General features: G+C 42.1%; 1 protein-coding gene across 3 annotated transcripts in view; it reads right to left on the bottom strand.

Annotated features, from left to right (window-relative positions):
- The window catches only part of LOC126418442 (prolactin-releasing peptide receptor-like), a 981,871-nt gene that overhangs the window by 213,342 nt on the left and 746,171 nt on the right, over nucleotides 1-22,358 (bottom strand). For all 3 annotated transcript variants that reach the window (XM_050085202.1, XM_050085205.1, XM_050085203.1), the window contains one exon: nucleotides 17,071-17,288. In XM_050085202.1, coding sequence (XP_049941159.1) covers nucleotides 17,071-17,288 — 218 coding nt within the window. The remainder of the gene's footprint in view (nucleotides 1-17,070; nucleotides 17,289-22,358) is intronic.

Here is a 22,358-nt window from a genome sequence, read left to right as displayed (position 1 = left end):
TAGTCCCTAAGCTTATACACTACTTAACCTAAATTATCCTAAGGACAAACACACACACACCCATGTCCGAGGGAGGACTCGAACCTCCGCCGGGACCAGATGTATTTGCAGATGTGTGTCATTAAGTTCTAGTGAGTGTCGGTTCTCGAGAGCCAGTTCAATCCCCACTCTTAGTGTTTGTTTATCCAGTACAGTTTTACTTAAAAGAAGCACTTGCAAGTGAAATTAGTTGTTGTTTAGCCTTGATTTTATAGAGTTAATTTACTGGTCAATCTTAAATGTTAAACTTACGAAAAATTATTCTACCTCCTGTTGTCGGGCGTGGTTTGCGTTTCAGTGAGCTGAGGCAGTGGGCATCTGAAGCATTGGGCTTCCCTTTAGATTACAAGTTTGGCTTACAGGCGGTGGACGTCGTCTGAGCTCATGTGTTCCTCTTCGGTAGCCTTTCCTTAGTTCACGTTTTGGTGGCTTACTCGACGTGGGGTTGCAAACAGAGCCACGTCTTGGTTCGAAGTTACGTATTAATTCTCTCAGCCGGTTCCACCGTTCGTGGTTAAACTTCGGCTTTACAAACTTGGGCCTTGCTTGTGTTGTTACACATTTATCATTGTACAAAGCTGTAACTTCCTATGCCCTAAACGTCCATCTTACAAGTCAATGATCATGTGAATAATTTCGGGTTCGCCCTGCAAAATTGCCCAGCTTACGTTTAATAAATATGCTGTAAATAATTGTGTTAAAGTTGAAATTGAAAGGGTTTTAAGTAATGTTTCTTAACTACAGTTATTTGTTGAAGTTATGACTAAATTCAGCCTCAGTGGGTACTGTCAATTTTAGTGGGAGATCATGGGAGATGATTTTATGTAATGAGAGTTTCTTAAATATTTTGCCTGACTGGCGGTTCTCAATGTTTATCAGAGATGATTTATTAACGTGCTTATGATTTTATGTAATGTAAGTCTCTTAAATAACCTCGACCGATTGACGCCTGTCAAACTCCATGTGATTGTTTTGGGTAGCTAACAAACCCACTGGAATCGAAATGTTCACTTTATTGGGTCAGCCCTTCCACCCCCTTTAGATTTAAATGAGGAAAAAACAGGTGTTAAGTGTCGCCGTATCAGTAGCTATCAAATGAAAGACTGTAATGTGGCAGCTTGAATAAACGTTAATTTCACACCTTACATGAGATTCTATATGTCGTGACGTGTAGATTTATATGTCACATGACATACTTTGGTGATAGTCACCAGGTTTGCCTATCAAAATGTACTGTATGTAATGCAAAAAGGTATGACACTCGATTCGACGGTATTAACACACCGAATCCATATCCTGCATGTCAATGATCGAAAGATGAAAAAAGTGGTGGAGGAGATTCTTGATTTTGGGACAGACTCAAGTTGCCCGGCCATAAAGCGAAAGAGCGTGACCTGTGGCGAGGGAGATGTAAACGCACCAGGCAGTCCATCAAAGGGAGCAGGTGACAACCAAGCGCTTCCTGTGATGGAGAAATTCAAGAAAATTGCGTTGGAGATTCTGCAGATGGATACAAACAAGCCTGAGATGCAGTTAAATAGAGTGGCATCTTTTCATCACGTGAAATGTCTGTGGTGCTCTCTTAATGTACGAGTGTAGCTTTTATTCGTCAGGAGCGGGCACAAAATGCTCGATTGGCTGAAATAAAATTGGAAGGAGCAGAAGTGGCGATATTGCGACGCAATTTGAAGGTACGTTCTTTGCGATTGGCGGAGTAGTTTCCACGAGATGAAAGAAACACTCCCATTGATCTAAAAAGCCTTGATGTGAAGCATGAAAGACAGAATACCGATAACTTCGGGGACTCTCATCTAGACCAGTGTCAAGTATAAAGCAGGGCGCGTCATGCTCTACACGATGCATAAAGAGGAATTTTATGTGAACACTGCATTCACTTTGGCTGACATTCAGCTAGAAATCAGCTGAAGAGTCGTTGAGCTCCGATAGCAGAGAAACGAAACAGCCACATAGTTAATTGTTCTTGCGAGAACTGAGAGGGCGTTGAAGTATACACATTGATCCATCTATGTGCGTGTGTACCGCCATTTTTTCCAGACTAGAGATGAGTGCATGTTTTCTCACCTAACGAAAAACATTGGCCAGTTTCAGCTGATAAAATCAGTAAGGATTTTGATTAGCTTTTAATAGGATTTTCAAAGGGCGATAGCAGAAACCAGTTCATAATCTTTTCATAGATTTTACAAAAGCATATGATTCAGTATTGCAATCAAAATTGTACAAAATTCTTTTGGAACTTGGAATACCAAAGACGTATGTTAGACTTACAGAAGCGAGTTTGAAAAACACAAAAGGTAGAGTACACGTGGGGAAATTGGAGTCAGAAGAATTTATAATAAACAACGGACTTAAGCAGGGAGATGCCCTGTCTTCGCTACTTTTTAATTTAGTACTAGAATATATTGTACGAATGGCAGAAGATAATTCAGAGGGTGTGAAGTTGAACGGAAATATTAAGATATTAGGGTATGCAGATGACCTAAACATCATCAACGATAGGAAAGGATCTGTAACAGCAAATGCGAATGCGTTAATTAAGGCTAATGAAGATGTAGGTCTAAGGATAAGTGAAGACAAAACTAAATACCTGGTTACTACTAGAATGTCAACAGCAGTAGATCAGGAAATGTTAAGAGTTGGAGACATGCAATTTGAAAAAGTGAACACATTTAAGTATCTAGGCGTGGACATCACTTCGAGAAATGAGATTGAATCCGAACTGAAGAAGAGTTTACTTTTATCACGGATATTGTCTAGGAATTTATAGATTAGAATATACAAAACTATTATTCTACCAGTTATGCTGTATGAGTATGAGACTTGGTCTCTCACTGTGCAAAATGAAAAGCCGTTTCGAGTGTTTGAAAACAAAATTTTGAGGAAAATTTTCGGAGCAAAAAGGGATTACATTAGCGGAGAGTGGCGAAAAGTGCATAACGAAGAGGTTCACGAACTCTATTGAAGCCCTGACATAATCAGTATTATTAAATCACGTAGGCTGCGATGGGCGGGTAACGTAGCTCGAATGGATGAGGGCATGGCAGCGCGCAGGGTACTGGTAGGGCACGTAGAGGGAAAACGTCCTGTGGGGAGACCGAGGCGTAGATGGGAGGACGATGTGAAGGCTGATTTGAGGAGCCTCGGTATTGAAGGTGAATGGAAGGAAATAGCCCAAGACAGAGACAGATGGCGAAAATACGTTGCTGCGGTAATGGACTCTCGAGTCCGATATGACCAGTGAGTGTATGTGTGTGTGAGGGCAGCCATACAGCTGACAACACGCCGCGGCTAAAGGTGAATGCCACTGGCAGAGGCGTAAAAATATTGGATCACCAGCTTGCATCTACTGTGATAACGAGCAACCTTGGCCAATCTTATGCATATCTTGTCACAAAAACTAACCAACTTCTGTAGACTTGATTATCATCCTACACAGTAACAAACTTAGAACCTGGAATCGGATGATTGGACATAATATTGGCCAACTCAGACAGTGCTTTACTGTCTAGATTTAAGAAAAAACTTGTAGAGGACCTTCTATTTAAATTTGATATTGTTGTGTGCAGTGTTATTTCTGCTTATCAGGATGTAATATATTGACTTGACATTTGTCCTGAAATTTTCATGTCACGCTCAGTGTAAACAACAGTACTTCATTGACAATATTACAGTAAATAAACCAAATTTGTACACCTAAACACCGATGTGCTTAGTCGTAGAATTAGAGTCCACTCCTACCCCATTAATTTATTCTAGTGATGCTAAGGCACTCACAGCTTCTTTTCTTTCTGATGTCTGATTAGTGTGAAAAGGAGTGGAGTCTCAGAACACAAATATCAAATTATTTCAAAATGGAACCGTAAATCACACTAAGTGACTCACAATGTCCAGCAGAATGTAGAATGGCCAAGTAGATTAATTAATTAAGCTTAATTCGATTCAGACGTCCTCTAATGTCTCTGATCCTAGGAGAAATACGACTTTAGCCATACTTATCAAGTGCTAGCAGAGCCCTCAAATCTTTGTTGTTTATCAGTCAATCGGTTTTTCTTCGACTTGTAAGAAGTTAATCTGAAGGTACCTGTCTTTGACTGACCACGATGTCTTCAGTTTAAGTTGATGAATGGACAACACATATTTGTTCTCGACAGTGATACCCATACATGTTTCCATCAAACATATCCATAACAGTACCCACAACAAATAGTGTGAACGTATGAACTGGACTTCATGATCTATCCTGATAGTTTCGCTTATTCCTCTGTTGTTGTTGTTGTGGTCTTCAGTCCTGAGACTGGTTTGATGCAGCTCTCCATGCTACTCTATCCTGTGAAAGCTTTTTCATCTCCCAGTACCTACTGCAACCTACATCCTTCTGAATCTGCTTAGTGTATTCATCTCTTGGTCTCCCTCTACGATTTTTACCCTCCACGCTGCCCTCCAATACTAAATTGGTGATCCCTTGATGCCTCAGAACATGTCCTACCAACCGATCCCTTCTTCTGGTCAAGTTGTGCCACAAACTTCTCTTCTCCCCAATCCTATTCAATACTTCCTCATTAGTTATGTGATCTACCCATCTAATCTTCAGCATTCTTCTGTAGCACCACATTTCGAAAGCTTCTATTCTCTTCTTGTCCAAACTATTTATCGTCCATGTTTCACTTCCATACATGGCTACACTCCATACGAATACTTTCAGAAATGACTTCCTGACACTTAAATCAATACTGGATGTTAACAAATTTCTCTTCTTCAGAAACGCTTTCCTTGCCATTGCCAGCCTACATTTTATATCCTCTCTACTTCGACCATCATCAGTTATTTTGCTCCCCAAATAGCAAAACTCCTTTACTACTTTAAGTGCCTCATTTCCTAATCTAATTCCCTCAGCATCACCCGACTTAATTAGACTATATTCCATTATCCTTGTTTTGCTTTTGTTGATGTTCATCTTATATCCTCCTTTCAAGACACTGTCCATTCCATTCAACTGCTCTTCCAAGTCCTTTGCTGTCTCTGACAGAATTACAATGTCATCAGCGAACCTCAAAGTTTTTATTTCTTCTCCATGAATTTTAATACCTACTCCGAATTTTTCTTTTGTTTCCTTTACTGCTTGCTCAATATACAGATTGAACAACATCGGGGATAGGCTGCAACCCTGTCTCACTCCCTTCCCAACCACTGCTTCCCTTTCATGTCCCTCGACTCTTATAACTGCCATCTGGTTTCTGTATAAATTGTAAATAGCCTTTCGCTCCCTGTATTTTACCCCTCCCACCTTTAGAATTTGAAAGAGAGTATTCCAGTCAATATTGTCAAAAGCCTTCTCTAAGTCCACAAATGCCAGAAACGTAGGCTTGCCTTTCCTCAATCTTTCTTCTAAGATAAGTCGTAAGGTCAGTATTGCCTCACGTGTTCCAGTGTTTCTACGGAATCCAAACTGATCTTCCCCGAGGTTGGCTTCTATTAGTTTTTCCATTCGTCTGTAAAGAATTCGTGTTAGTATTTTGCAGCTGTGACTTATTAAACTGATACTTCGGTAATTTTCACATCTGTCAACACCTGCTTTCTTTGGGATTGGAATTATTATATTCTTCTTGAAGTCTGAGGGTATTTCGCCTGTTTCATACATCTTGCTCACCAGATGGTAGAGTTTTGTCATGACTGGCTCTCCCACGGCCGTCAGTAGTTCCAATGGAATATTGTCTACTCCGGGGGCCTTGTTTCGACTCAGGTCTTTCAGTGCTCTGTCAAACTCTTCACGCAGTATCGTATCTCCCATTTCATCTTCATCTACATCCTCTTCCATTTCCATAATATTGTCCTCAAGTACATCGCCCTTGTATAGACCCTCTATATACTCCTTCCACCTTTCTGCTTTCCCTTCTTTGCTTAGAACTGGGTTTCCATCTGAGCTCTTGATATTCATACAAGTCGTTCTCTTATCTCCAAAGGTCTCTTTAATTTTCCTGCAGGCGGTATCTATCTTACCCCTAGTGAGATAGGCCTCTACATCCTTACATTTGTCCTCTAGCCATCCCTGCTTAGCCATTTTGCACTTCCTGTCGATCTCATTTTTGAGACGTTTGTATTCCTTTTTGCCTGTTTCACTTACTGCATTTTTATATTTTCTCCTTTCATCAATTAAATTCAATATTTCTTCTGTTACCCAAGGATTTCTACTAGCCCTCGTCTTTTTACCTACTTGATCCTCTGCTGCCTTCACTACTTCATCCCTCAAAGCTACCCATTCTTCTTCTACTGTATTTATTTCCCCCATTCCTGTCAATTGCTCCCTTATGCTCTCCCTGAATCTCTGTACAACCTCTGGTTCTTTTAGTTTATCCAGGTCCCATCTCCTTAAATTCCCACCTTTTTGCAGTTTCTTCAGTTTTAATCTACAGGTCATAACCAATAGATTGTGGTCAGAGTCCACATCTGCCCCTGGAAATGTCTTACAATTTAAAACCTGGTTCCTAAATCTCTGTCTTACCATTATAAAATCAATCTGATACCTTTTAGTATCTCCAGGGTTCTTCCATGTATACAACCTTCTTTCATGATTCTTAAACCAAGTGTTAGTTATGATTATGTTGTGCTCTGTGCAAAATTCTACCAGGTGGCTTCCTCTTTCATTTCTGTCCCCCAATCCATATTGACCTACTATGTTTCCTTCTCTCCCTTTTCCTACACTCGAATTCCAGTCACCCATGACTATTAAATTTTCGTCTCCCTTCACAATCTGAATAATTTCTTTTATTTCATCATACATTTCTTCAATTTCTTCGTCATCTGCAGAGCTAGTTGGCATATAAACTTGTACTACTGTAGTAGGTGTGGGCTTCGTATCAATCTTGGCCACAATAATGCGTTCACTATGCTGTTTGTAGTAGCTTACCCGCATTCCTATTTTCCTATTCATTATTAAACCTACTCCTGCATTACCCCTATTTGATTTTGTGTTTATAACCCTGTAGTCACCTGACCAAAAGTCTTGTTCCTCCTGCCACCGAACTTCACTAATTCCCACTATATCTAACTTCAACCTATCCATTTCCCTTTTTAAATTTTCTAATTACCTGCCCGATTAAGGGATTTGACATTCCACGCTCCGATCCGTAGAACGCCAGTTTTCTTTCTCCTGATAACGACATCCTCTTGAGTAGTCCCCGCCCGGAGATCCGAATGGGGGACTATTTTACCTCCGGAATATTTTACCCAAGAGGACGCCATCATCATGTAATCATACAGTAAAGCTGCATGCCCTCGGGAAAAATTACGGCTGTAGTTTCCCCTTGCTTTCAGCCGTTCGCAGTACCAGCACAGCAAGGCCGTTTTGGTTATTGTTACAAGGCCAGATCAGTCAATCATCCAGACTGTTGCCCTTGAAACTACTGAAAAGGCTGCTGCCCCTCTTCAGGAACCACACGTTTGTCTGGCCTCTCAACAGATACCCCTCCGTTGTGGTTGCACCTACGGTACGGCTATCTGTATCGCTGAGGCACGCAAGCCTCCCCACCAACGGCAAGGTCCATGGTTCATGGTTCTGTAACATTTGGTTAAAGATTAACTTCTGAGACCTTAGTAGAGCGCCACATATACAGGTGATTTACGTAAGTATTTGTTTACTTCGGTGTATCATGTATTAATGACGTATTATCCAATACAGTAGTGGGGAAAATAAGAAAGCTTTAAGGTTCATAATGTACACTTATTTGTATTTTGTTTCTGCAGAAGTAGAGATTTGTATTGACGAATAAACAGAAACTGCGTTGAAGGTAAGGATGTTAGCCCGTGACAATGAAAACTAATGACATTTTGTAATGATTTAAAACAGGAGTGCACGTTGTAATAAGCTATAATAGCTCAGCTGCATTGCGTAATTGACGGTAACGCTGTGCTATTGACACGGCTCACATCATTTCAAAATGTTCAGTAGCAAATGTGATTCATATAGCAATAATAAAGTTGATTCATGTAGCAATGGAATCTAACTATATATAAATGTCAGCCGAATGTTATCGACCGCCAGGAACAATGTATAAAATTTGTCGGGTCCGGAGTTTAACTTTCTCTCTTAAACAGAGAAATTACTGAATTTCTACGGCTAAAAGTTTATTTAAACGCTACGTCGTAAGTTTGTACAGTAAAAAAGGAAGTTAATTTTCTTAGATGATAGCAAAAGTTTCAAACAAGCAAGTTGTCTTAAAACGTGAGCAAACTTACCATTTTTAAGACTGCTGGAGAGTGTAAGAATTTATACATACACGTATAGATTGCAGGCTCGAATTAAGACTCATTGCCGATTCGAGTCTGCTCACCGTTCAGTTATAAAGAATTAAATCCCTTTTTAACGAAACTATCTTTAAATAGCGAAGCCTTTACTCAATCGGAAGATATTCACTGGAGGGCACTACATTGCTTCTATCTTTGTGGTGCTCGGCTTGTCTAGCATAAATCTTGAATAACAAGAGCTTAAGTTACAAATACCTACCGAGTATATCTGACATCGTCAGGATAGGAGAAAGCGATGGTAAGCAGATAATGAATTTTAAAACTGTTAGCTTTAACAACTTCCTATAAAACTTTTTAAAACTTTCAAAATATTTCTTTATATTGTCTCAACTGGAGGTAACATTACAAAGTTATTTACAAAGTAATGACCAGTTTCGTAACGCACGTGGTATTATAAATGCACTCGCTGTGTACAAGACCGTTGCATCGTCGATAACATTCATAATTTAACTTTTTAGATAAAATGTGATATGTACAGCCACATTATCTATGGCAGCTATTGAAATAGAAAGCATGTACAGAGACAATTTTTTCACAGTGAAGCGTCCATGTAATTATTTCCGTTGCAGTCAGTAAATACAAGCAGAGATTTGCCATGCAAGCTGTACTTGAAGTCAACAGCAAAACATGAAATATATATACAACATCGTCACACTGTGTAACTCGTCCAGATGTATTTTATGCTTCCTTTACCACTTCAAGTACAGCTTACACAGTAAATCTCTGCTTGCAGTTACTGACTTTAACTGAAATAATTAAATGGTTATTTCAACGTATAAAATTTTTTTTCGACGCGCTACAGGCTTTTTGTTTCAATTGCTGTCATAAATAACGTGGCTGTAGTACACATTTTGCTTGGAGATTTAAAATAGGAATGTTGTGGACGGTGGAACGATCTTGTACGCTGCGAGTGCATTTATAGTACTACATTTGATCTGAAGATAGTAGCTAAGCTGCCGAAACTTGTCATCACTTTGTAACTAACTTTCGATGTTAAACGCGATTGAGAAAAGAAATAGAAAATTTTGAAAGTTTTAAACACTTTTGTGGAAAGTTTAAAATTTTTATAATTTCGTAATTGATACCTACGAAGTTTAATAGTAACGACCACGATGAGCAGGAGTCAGTCTTCAAGTTCCATAGTTTTCTGCTTTCAGCGTCATGAATCTGCCGTGACTGTAGTATTCAAGTATTATTGATTTAGTATTAAAAGGCGCTAGTTAAACTCTGCAGTTTAGATAACTTATGCTCTTTTCTTTGGGTCAGATAAGCATAGTCACATTAACTGAACTCTCACCTCTAGGCTGTTCAGTAACATTTTAACTTTCAGTTAAACTAAATCAGCCTTTTCGTTTTTTTCTTTTGCAAAGAGCAGGTGACTTACACATTTAAACCAAATACTTTTTCGATAAATAATAAAAAAAGCATTCCCACCATCTTTTTCAAGGCTCACCATTAAAGAAGGTAATAAAAATAAACCTCATGCATGTGTGGGAAGTGAATCATGCAATGCCCATGGAGACATAGATATCTGACGCAAGAAAATCGAATGAGGATTATAAAGGAGGAAGCGTGAGAAATATTGCACATTGCTGGTGGTCAGTCATGAAAACTGCTTTTCCGGACCATTGAATATTAATAACTGGATTCACTTCCGGCTTCACTTGTGGCTAGAGGTAATTACATGCATAATCACGGCAGTATTGACTGTCGGCATTTCTGTAAAATTCACTCTCAGCGTTCGTCATTCGAGCAGGGAACAGCAGGTTGCTTTCCGGAACAGAGAAATAGCAGACACTAGGCTAGCTTCTGTTGTACACCTTGGCTGGGTGGATAAACTGCAGGGCGACACACAAACAAACGCAAGATCGTTTTACAATATCCATGAGTCGTGTTTACGTCACTGTACTGTAATGAACATATTTATTTATTTTGTTGACCGTCACATGAGAGCGATAAATTAATACAGTCGTTATATTCCGTAAACATCAATTTGTACAAAGAAAGCTAATTTCTTCGTCGGTGTCTGCAGGGTATCCCACTAGTCTGCTCATCAACTTTTCCCACATTTAAGATATCAATCACATATTTTCACCTAAATGGAGGCATTTCTCATTACAGACAACAACGAAGTATTAATTTCTGCAGAACTGATGGCGTATAGGCTCTGCTCATCTCTACCTCCACCAACGACAGTAGAATACCTCAAGGAACATGGCCTTTCTCCTCGAGAGAATGCTGTCGGACTAAGAATGGTATCAACATTAAGCCTTGTGTGTATCAAACAGCGCTGAGTTTTCTTGGGTACGACTGCGGATCTGACCACCTTACCTTTCAGAACCCTCAGACGGGAAAAAAGGCTACATTTTATTTATATTAAAAATTCGAAAATCACACATGAATTACGATATCTGGAAAGGCAGTTAATCCCATTAAATATCGTTATGTTCAAATGTGTGTGAAATCTTATGGGACTTAACTGCCAAGGTCATCAGTCCCTAAGTTTACACACTACTTCACTACTTAACCTAAATTATCCTAAGGACAAACACACACATCCATGCCCGAGGGAGGACTCGAACCTCCGCCGGGACCAGCCGCACAGCATATCGGTATCTGGTCCAGTCACGTTAATGCGACCAGTTGTAAAAAGCCCGAAAAGCACCTTTCGCAAGGTCCAAAGAAGAGCGGCAAGATTCGTGACTGGTACATTTAGCCATCGCGAGAGCGTTACAAATTTCATAGAAAGTTTGAAGTGGGACACACCTGCAGACAGACGATGCGCTAAACGGAAGGGGCTGCTCACTAAATTCCGAAATCCAATCTTCACCGAGGATGTAGAGCATATATTATTACCAGCAACTTTCAAATAGCGTAATGATCATAATTCAAAGATATCATTCAAAGATAAGGGAAATAAGAGCTCGTACTGAGGCGTGCAGACAGTCGTTTTTCCCTCGCGCGATCCGCGAGTGGAACGGTGGGGGGGAATATGACTTTGGCGCGAATTGTGGCCTCCGCCACACACCGATTGGTGGCTAGCAGAGTATATACGTAGATGTAGATGAAGTGCTGACATGCAGGTAGAGAGTCGATGGGGTTCTGAAAGGTACTGACAGGGATGTGGATCCACTCCAAGTCCAGTGCAGTGGCCAGCTGCACTAGGTTTCTCGGTTGAGGATCCATGGTGTTAAAGACCATTTGAGGTGGTCCCACAGATTTTTGATTTGGTGTCCAGGGTAGCACGGTAAACTCATCCAGGTGCTCTTCGGACCACGCACCAACACCAGCTGTGTGGGAAGTTGCATTCCGTTGTTGGAAGATGTCATCGTGCTGAGGAAAAATAAAATTGCGTGTAGCGGTGGATGTTGTCCCCGAGGATAGATGGGTACTTGTGCTGATCCATTGCGTCTTCCGGAATGACGACATAACCCAGTTAAAACCCCGAAAACATTCCCCAGACCATAAATGTTTCAGGATGTTTGCTTTCAAACGTTTCACGCCGTACACACCAACGACCATTTTTCTGATGGAGTATAAAACATGATTCATCTGAGAAGACCACCTGTCGCCACTCAATGGACGTCCAGTTGCGATACTGGGGTGTAAATTTCAGCCCTCATTGCCGATGAACAGTGACTTAATAGGTGCGTGAGTCTGGCATCTGACTCAGATGCCTATACGTAGCAACGTTTGTTGAACGGTCTAGGAGGAGAACCTGTTAGTAGCCCCTTGGTCCATCTGGGCGGTCAGCTGCTCCACAGTTGCATGTCTCCTCGACCGTATACTTCACCCCATTCGTCGTTCACACTTGTCATCTATGGCCTGTGGTGCATCACAGTTGCTTCTTTGCCGGTTTTGGGTAGCTCCACTTTGCCATGCACGGTATACTTTAACGACGGGGGCATGCGAACAGTTTAAAAATGATCATACTCTTTGGACGTCAGGTAAAAATCTCTCCGTATCTCCATTACGACAATGAGTGCACTGGTCTCTGCGTACCCCTGACACTTCATATACCCTCCACTGCTAGTGATGCCACGGTGTCTGTGAGTGGTTGTTGCACGTTCACGTTGAACTTAGACAGTGGTCACAGTAACGTGACAGGACTGTTTAAATGGCATGTCATGGCACCCAGGCTTACAGCTCTTTCGACGCGTGACTAGCATATAGTCCTCGTGCATTCATTGTACCTCCGCAAATTGTTCAAATGGCTCTAAGCACTACGGGACTTAGCTTCTGAGGTCATCAGTCCCCTAGACTTAGAACTGCTTAAACCTAAATAACCTAAGGACATCACACACAGCCATGCCCGAAGCAGGATTCGAACCAGCGACCGTAGCAGCAGACTGAAGCGCCTAGAACCGCTCGGCCACAGAGGTCGACTATACCTCCGCCTTGAAGACTTTTCCTGTCTATTCTGATCGGCGGTGTGTCTCAAATATTTTGCTCGGCCACACGTAAGAACACCACACGATTTCAACGATGGGCGTTGTGGTTCTAATGGTTCTAACCTTCATTTCGGAGGCATCAAAATAATGTGTAAAATGCAGTAAGAGGGGTTGCGACGACGTTCGCATAGTGTGACATGTGCACAGTCGCATTGCGCAGGATTTTAGCGAAATTTGGTGCCAATTTAACGATAGTAACCCACTTTTCACCTCATATTAAAGTATGATCTCTGGCGTGTTTTCGCATGTGTCGACATCTTGCTGTTTTAAGCGTTGTCGTGCCAGAGGGTGGCCTCGCATTCCGCTACACATTTGCATCATTACGGGGAACAATTGCAGGCACCGTTGAACCAAATTTAAAACTTATACGTCAAAAAGGGAAATGATTACTGGTTTTTAAAAAGGTGATCCTTTAATTTTGTTGAGCAGTGTATTTCAACAATCTACACGTTGAGAGAAGCTTACACTTTGTGTATAAGATTCTACAATATTAACAGCTTCTTAATTTCTCCCTTTCTCGCGTGTATTTTCGCCTGCCACGACGGTCACAACTAGACATCCTAAAACAACAGCTGAGATACCGGTAATTGCTTCGACAAGCTCACGGCAGTTACATGTAAGATTCAAATGTGATACACTGATACAGAGACCACGTGTTTTCTCAAAATTAATGCAGAGCGCTTAAGGACACTTAGAGTTTAGAAACTCGAATGGCACATTGCCCACCAACTATCAATAGTTCGTAAACAATACTTATGGACGGTGAACAAAAATACAGAAGTTAAGAAAAAGCCGTGTTACAATGCGGTAACTATTCGGCATGTGACTAGTCAAACATAACATTTGTACAGCCTAACGATGTCCTGAATTTTTCATATCAAAATATTATAAAGCAATGATTCGATCTCAGTAGCTACATATGCATCACATTGCAGGCTCAGCATTTTTGAAAAGTTTTCACTGAAATCATTTCATGTAATTGCCGCTTCACTCATTTTATCCCAGCGAACCGATCCGTTTCATTTCAGAAAATTTTATTCTATTGGTGTATAATAATCTGTGATGTGTGGTTTAAAACGGTTACGAATTTTTAATGAAATACAACCGTTTCTTCCTTTGTGTCGCCGTATAGTCCGTAGCTGCTTTACAATTCTTGAAGACATTCTCATTCTGTCGTTACAAAGACTGAACGAAAATACCGTCAGTAACCGCAAAGCATCTTAGGGACGGTATGGACAAACAAATGAAGAAACGTTTGCACTCAACTGAAAATTGGCAGTCCAAACATATTTTCTCTAAATGTATTCTTGTAAAATTAAAGTAATTGTTATTTCTATTTGCAGACGCGGAAAAATCCAAACATTCTTCAGGTATCTGAGTGGACAAGTAGTAAATATACACTACTGGCCATTAAAATTGCTACACCAAGAAGAAATGCAGATGATAAACGGGTATTCATTGGCCAAATATATTATATTAGAACTGACATGTGATTACATTTTCACGCAATTTGGGAGCATAGATACTGAGAAATCAATACCCAGAACATCCACCTCTGGCCGTAATAAAGGCTGTGATACGCCTGGCCATTGACGCAAACAGAGCTAGGATGGCGTGTACAGGTACAGCTGCCCATGCAGCTTCAACACGATATCACAGTTCATCAAGAGTAGTGACTGTCGTATTGTGACGAGCCAGTTGCTCGGTCACTATTGACCAGACGTTTTCAATTGGTGAGAGATCTGGAGAGTGTGCTGGCCAGGGCAGGAGTCGAACATTTTCTGTATCCAGAAAGGCCCGTACAGGACCTGCAACATGCGGTCGTGCATTATCCTGCTGAAATCTCCATACCATCAAGCCGGGTGATACACCAGTATGACGGTGACGAATACACGCTTCCAATGTTCGTTCACCGCGATGTCGACAAACACTGATGCTGTAAACGGAACCTGGATTCATCCGAAAAAAATGACGTTTTGCCATTCGTGCACCCAGGTTCGTCGTTGAGTACACCATGGCAGGCGCTCCTGTCTGTGATGCAGCGTCAGTGGTAACCGCAGCCATGGTCTCCGAGCTGATAGTCCAAACTGCTGCAAACGTCGTCGAACTGTTCGTGCAGATGGTTGTTGTCTTGCAAACGTCCCCATCTGTTGACTCAGGGATCGAGACGTGGCTGCACGATCCGTTACAGCCATGCGGATATGATGCCTGTCATCTCGACTGCTAGTGATACGAGGCCGCTGGGATGCAGCACGGCGTTCCGTATTACCCTCCTGAACCCACCGATTCCATATTCTGCTAACAGTCATTGGATCTCGACCAACGCGAGCAGCAATGTCGTGATACGATAAACTGCAATCACGTTAGACTACAATCCGACCATCAAAGTCGGAAACGTGATGGTACGCATTTCTCCTCCTTACACGAGGAATCACATCAACGTTCCATCAGGCAACGCAGGTCAACTGCTGTTTGTGTATGAGAAATCGGTTAGAAACTTTCCTCATATCAGCACGTTGTAGGTGTCGGCACCGGCGCCAACCTTGTGTGAATACTCTGAAAAGCTAATCAGTGCATATCACAGCATCTTCTTCCTGTCGGTTAAATTTCGCGTCTGTAGCACGTCATCTTCATGGTGTAGCAATTTTAATGGCCCGTACTGTAGGTCAACCGGAGGTGCCTTGTAGGTTTTGATGAGCGAGTTTTCATCATAACGTGTAACTCAAATTGCGGTATCTTTTGATTACATTGACATTGACGCTTCACTTTCTTACACCGCCAAGGGACTGTACACCTTAACACACGACACTGGTTTCAAGTTCATATATCTACCCGTACCTGACAGATCCTGTACAGTCGGACAGACAAAGACAACAAAGTGATCCCTTAAGGGTTTCGTTTTTACCGATTGAGGTGCAGAACACTAAAGAAGTTACTAGCCATACTAAATTTTATCACGGTCTCATTTAAAGTTTTTCACAATTTTTACTGCTCTGAATGTGAAGTGAATCACGTTGATTATCGTAATGCCTTTTTTCTTTTTTGCTCAGACTGAATGTGTACAGCACATGACCGTGAGTCCTCCCTCCATTCCTCAAATGGGACTACGAATTTCATATCGTCGAAGGAACAGTGGCAACTGATCCTTAACACAGGCAAATGTAATGTATTGGAATACATAGAAAGAAGGATCCTTTATTGTATGATTATATGATAGCGGAACAAACACTGGTAGCAGTTACTTCTGTAAAATATGTGGGAGTATGCGTACGGAGCGATTTGAAGCGGAATGATCTTATAAAATTAATTGTTGGTAAGGCGGGTGCCAGGTTGAGATTCATTGGGAGAGTGCTTAGAAAAACTGTAATCCATCAACAAAGGAGGTGGCCTACAAAACACTCGTTCGACCAATACTTGAGTATTGCTCATCAGTGGTGGGATCCGTACCAGGTTGGGTTGACAGAGGAGACAGAGAAGATCCAAAGAAGAGCGGCACGTTTCGTCACAGGGTTGTTTGATATGCGTGACAGCGTTACGGAGATGTTTAGCAAACTCATGTGGCAGACTCTGCAAGAGAGGTGCTCTGCCTCACGGTGTAGCTTGCTGTCCAGGTTTCGAGCGGGTACGTTTCTGGATGAGGTGTCAAATACATTGATTCCCCCTACTTATACCTCCCGAGGAGATCACGAGTGAAATATTAGAGACATTCGAGCGCTCACGGAAGCTTTCCGGCAGTCATTCTTCCTACGAACCATGCGCGACTGGAACAGGAAAGGGAGGTAATCACAGTGGCACGTAAAGTACCGTCGGCCACACACCGTCGGGCGGCTTGAGGAGTATAAATGTAGATGTAGAACAGTATAGTAGCTTCCGTGACAAAAAGTAAAAACACCTACAGCCTTCCTTATGATTTTATTTTATTTGATCGCTACCATAAAATCATAAGGACGGCGGTAGGTGTAGTAAACGGCCGTCGTCCAAGAGACCTCCTGCTAAAAGGATGGAGATACAAAAGAATAGTAGCTTAGTGTGCCTAAGGTGCACCCCTAGAATGAGGCAAACACGTTCGCTCGCAAGATTATCTTCAGAGCGCTGGTTGCCGATTGCATGTAGATCCACAGTGGCGTATTTCAGACTTACGGTTCTTCGGAAAAATTTTGCTCTTTTCCACCTCTGCTACGCTTTTCATGCCAGTACACATTCAGCGTGTGCTCGGCAAGAGGAACAGAATGTAGAACCACATTCGCCGAGCTTTACTCACCCGCTTCTTGTTCTTCATCAGCGTGGCGTCTCTCAGATCCTGCGCGTTGCCCGGCGCCTTGGAGCCCCAGAGGCGTAGCGCCATGCGCGAGTACACGTACGTGATGACGCACAGTGGGATGAGGTACTGCACCAGGAACAGCACCATCCGGTACGACATCATCGCCTTGTTGGACAGGTGCACGTTCACGCAGAACGGCTTCGACACCCACTGCTCACCTGCGCACATGTGTAACATTCCACCATTCTGAAACATTATTTAATCGATAGTGAAGTACACAACTGACAATTTTTTATACACTGCTCAAAGGAGTCATGGGAACACTTGTATCAACGACCGGTATATTAAATCTATTTTGATAGAGGCGGTACCGTTGAAACGTCTCTGTGAAGTCGTTTCATAAGACTCTTGTCGAATTCGGTACAACCTATTCATGTTACTACCTGATCTTAGCTCACTGCTGGGAGCAGACGCCGCGCGGGATTAACCGGGCGGTCCAGGGCGCTACAGTGATGGACTGTGCGGCTGGTCCCTGCGGAGGTTCGAGTCCTCCCTCGTGCATGGGTGTGTGTGTGTGTTTGTCCTTAGGATAATTTATGTTAAGTAGTGTGTAAGCTTAAGGACTGATGACCTTAGCAGTTAAGTCCCATAAGATTTCAAATACATTTCAACATTAGGAGCAGACGATGTTGTTTCTCGCTCAAAGGAGAGCACAGGATGACCAAATTAGGTTTCCAATACCTGAACAGAGAGGTTCACCCATCTTAGTCGAAGGCTGTGTCGAAGGCTGTTTTTGTGTGTGAGGTTGGTGACGGAGGGCTACCCCTCTGGTAGCTTCCGCTGCACGGGAAGCTAGGTAATCTCGTGAGAGAAAGGGACACTCTTCGGTGAACGCTTGGTGAGTACGGATCGTAGCTCTTAAGGAAGGTTTCAGGTGAGAGAAAGCAGGTTGTGTTAGGACTTCGTTATGTTTAACTGTTGAAAAACTTAAGAACTTCAGCTCAACTGGAGCGTGTGAAGCGAGTATGATTTTTAATGATTTTAATCTTATGTTTTGTGGAAGTTGCTTTTGTCATTGTGTGTCGATTTTGTGCCACGCCTTTGGTAATCAATGACCCTTCTGGTCCACCACGGCACCGCAATAGGTTTTTTTTTTAACAGTTTGCTTGCTTAATGAGCTACAATTTCTGTAAGAATATCTATTCTTTCGTGTGCTTTCTACAAATCAGCACAACAGTTGATCCGTAATGCACCACGTGCTCTAGTTCGGCCGTTTGCGAGCAGCGGACGCAGTATGTTAAATAATTATCGCACAGCCTCGTGTATTGGTTAAACCTCTGTCCAGAATAGTGCATACGTACAATCGCAACGCAAATCTCACTGAGATATTTTTATGGTATTAATGCAAAGGAGATGATAGTATAATTGTCTCCCACCCCCGTCTTCTGTTTCTTTTTGCTGTTGTTAAATTGTGCTCTGTTTCATTCTCACTAATTCTTACTTAAATATTTCTAGTCAGGCACCAGTTATGTGTAGTTGGTATGTGCAACCAAATATTTAATTACAATAAATAATCTACGTGAAAGAAATTTTTTGGTGTCGATCTTACCGCCTGACTCCGATTTCCAATCCTGAATTAATCAAGTTGCTTCATGCACGACAAGGAGTGCTATTTATCTGGCTGCGTACTTGTAATTAAATTATTAAAGTAATTAAACTAATAATTTTCAAGCTCCGTTTCTTTCTAAATGGTTAGGAAGAGCTTGGGCTGGTGGCGACCCTGAATTTATGAATCTTTATCATTAATTGTGTGAGAGAAGCAGCTAGAAATGCAAGATAACGTATGTGGCTCTATGAGCAACGTCGTAAATATAGTAATTACACCGAGACTTTATTGCATAGCTTGAGGTACCCGCTCTCGATTTATGCAACATATGCAGTCATTCCCCATCTACAGTCTGTGTTATGCGTAACACCATCAGGTGACTCCGTAGAAGGATGTGAGTTTCGGTGTTTCAGTGTTCTCCAGTGAGGTACACATACGGTGGTTGTCATTTGTGGACATTGTACTCAACTAAACACATGTACTGAGACCAGTGGCAGCTCTGGAGCATATGCACATTCAAAAAAGTTTTGCTTCACCGCGGTTCCCAGAACTCCTGAACACAGACATTGACTGTGGATAGTGTATCATAGACACAGCCCCTATGACTGTTGACATATTTCACTAAACCGTCCCATAGATGTGAACAACAATGCATGAACAGCTCCTATTAGACGGAGGGTGTCCGATCAGTTCCAGTCAGTCCACCAGCAATGAGGTACACGGCTCGTGTTTTCTGCAGATCAACCTTGTCTAGACGGTCAATACCGCGGCTCGATCGCGTCTGCATAGTTACTTTCTGCCAGGAAGGGCTCTCCACAAGGGAAAAGCCCAGGCGTCTCGGAGTGAACCAAAGCGATGTTGTTCGGACATGGAGGAGATACAGAGAGACAGAAACTGTCGATGACATGCCTCGCCCAGGCCGCCCATGGGCTACTACTGCAGTGGATGACTGCTACCTAGGACTTATGGCTCGAGGAACCCTGACAGCAACGCCACCATGTTGAATAATGCTTTTCGTGCAGCCACAAGAAGCCGTGTTACGACTCAGACTGTGCGCAACAGGCTGCATGATGCGCAACTTCTCTCCCGACGTCTGTGGCGCGGTCCATACTTGCAATCACGACACCATGCAGCGCGGTACAGATGGGCCCAACGACATACCGAATGGACCGCTCAGGATTGGCGTCACGTGCTCTTCACCGATCAGTGTCGCATATGCCTTCAACCGGACCATCGTCGGAGACGAGACACCTGAACAACAGGGAACTGACATGAATTGGGACTTAAAAATAGTGCACTGATAATGGGTAGGCACTAGCCGAAATCTGGATGTGCCAAATAAAACCGGCAAAAAACGACGACTGATGGCTGTGCCCTATTATTTATAAATACATGAATGATATCTTCCCCCCATGCACCATGGACCTTGTCGTTGGTGGGGAGGCTTGCGTGCCTCAGCGATACAGATGGCCGTACCGTAGGTGCAACCACAACGGAGGGGTATCTGTTCAGAGGCCACACAAACGTGTGGTTCCTGAAGAGGGGCAGCAGTCTTTTCAGTAGTTGCAGGGGCACCAGTCTGGATGATTTACTGATCTGGTCTTGTAACACTAACCAAAATGCTACCATCTGGTGAGCAAGATGTATGAGACAGGCGAAATACCCTCAGACTTCAAGAAGAATGTAATAAATCCAATCCCAAAGAAAGCAGGTGTTGACAGATGTGAAAATTACCGAACTATCAGTTTAATAAGTAACAGCTGCAAAATACTAGCGTGAATTCTTTACAGACGAATGGAAAAACTGGTAGCAGCCGACCTCGGGGAAGATCAGGCAAACCCACGTTTCTAGCATTTGTAGACTTAGGGAAAGCTTTTGACAATGTTGGCTGGAATACTCTCTTACGAATTCTAAAGGTGGCAGGGGTAAAATACAGGTTGCGAAAGGCTATTTACAATTTGTACTGAAACCAGATGGCAGATATAAGAGTCGAGGGGCACGAAAGGGAAGCAGTGGTTGGGAAGGGAGTGATACAGGGTTGTAGCCTCTCCCCGATGTTATTCAATCTGTATATTGAGCAAGTAGTAAAGGACACAAAAATTTGGTGAAGGTATTAAAATCCATGGAGAAGAAATAAAAACTTTGAGGTTCGCCAATGACATTGTAATTCTGTCAGAGACAGCAAAGGACTTGGAAGAGCAGTTGAACGGAATGGACAGTGTCTTGAAAGGAGGATATAAAATGAACATCAACAAAAGCAAAACGAGGATAATGTAATGTAGTCAAATTAAGTCTGGTAATGCTGAGGGAATTAGATTAGAAAATAAGACACTTAAAGTAGTAAAGGAGTTTTGCTATTTGGGGAACAAAATAACTGATGATGGTCGAAGTAGAGAGGATATAAAATGTATTCTGGCAATGGCAAGAAAAGCGTTTCTGAAGAAGAGAAATTTGTTAACATCGGGTATAGATTTAAGTGTCAGGAAGTCGTTTCTGAAAGTATTCGTAGGGAGTGTAGCCATGTATGGAAGTGAAACATGGACGATAAATAGTTTGGACAAGAAGAGAATAGAAGCTTTCGAAATGTGGTGCTACAGAAGAATGCTGAAGATTAGATGGGTAGATCACATAACTAATGAGGAGGTATTGAGTAGAATTGGGGGGGAAGAGGAGTTTGTGGCACAACTTGACTAGAAGAAGGGACCAGTTGGTAGGACATGTGCTGAGGCAATAGGGGATCACAAATTTAGCATTGGAGGGCAGCGTGGAGGGTAAAAATGGTAGAGGGAGACCAATAGATGAATACACGAAGCAGATTCAGAAGGATGTAGGTTATAGTAAGTACTGGGAGATGAAGAAGCTTGCACAGGATAGAGTAGCATGGAGAGCTGCATCAAACCAGTCTCAGGACTGAAGCCAACAACAACAGCAGAATGATATCTTACTCTTTGGTTACCAGAGTAGTAGGAGCAGACGACAGAGGGTGAGGGTCTGCTGAGGGAAAGTGTATTGGGTCGTCGGTGAGTGAGGAACTTTGATGGCGGGCGTATTGAACGGATTATCAACTTTATTGGAGATGATCCTTCGTGTGAATGAGGATAAAGGATGATTTAGAGATGATTTCTTAGAGACAGGTGGAAAAATGGTAACACAAAGAGAGTTAGCCGTGTACTTATTGCAATGTCAATTCATTTTGTTCAAAAGAATCTACGTTTGGTTATCCAGGGCGAATCGTTGAACTTGTGTTCAGAATCTTATTTATTGTTTGTCAGCCTCCACTATTAGCTAAAAGTATTTTGTAGGAAAATCAAGGAAGAAATTTGTAACTGAAATACTGTTTCTTTGTATCAGTTTTCATTGTGTATGACAATGCAAGGGAAGTTCATAGTTTCATTTTAGTAAGAGTCATCTGCAACATTTTAATTTAATTCAGTAGATGGGTTTTGTAATGTAACACAGCATCATTCCAGTACATGACTATCAGCCACTGCGTTGTGATTAATTGATGAGGAAACCATTCTGCTTATTACTTCTATCTTTCTTTGTCTTTAATTTTATTTATCACACAGTCTTATTCAGTTTAGAGCAATTGGCGCCATGCACATCTAAGGTAACTTCCGTATTAGTGCACATATTCAGAAGTGGGGTAGCAAAGGATATACTAGATCAGAACACATGTGCC

The sequence above is a fragment of the Schistocerca serialis genome, chromosome 9, assembly GCF_023864345.2.
Source record: "Schistocerca serialis cubense isolate TAMUIC-IGC-003099 chromosome 9, iqSchSeri2.2, whole genome shotgun sequence".
Taxonomy (NCBI): domain Eukaryota; kingdom Metazoa; phylum Arthropoda; class Insecta; order Orthoptera; family Acrididae; genus Schistocerca; species Schistocerca serialis.
Note: the sequence above shows the minus strand (reverse complement) of the source record. Positions and strands in the feature narration are given on the sequence as shown.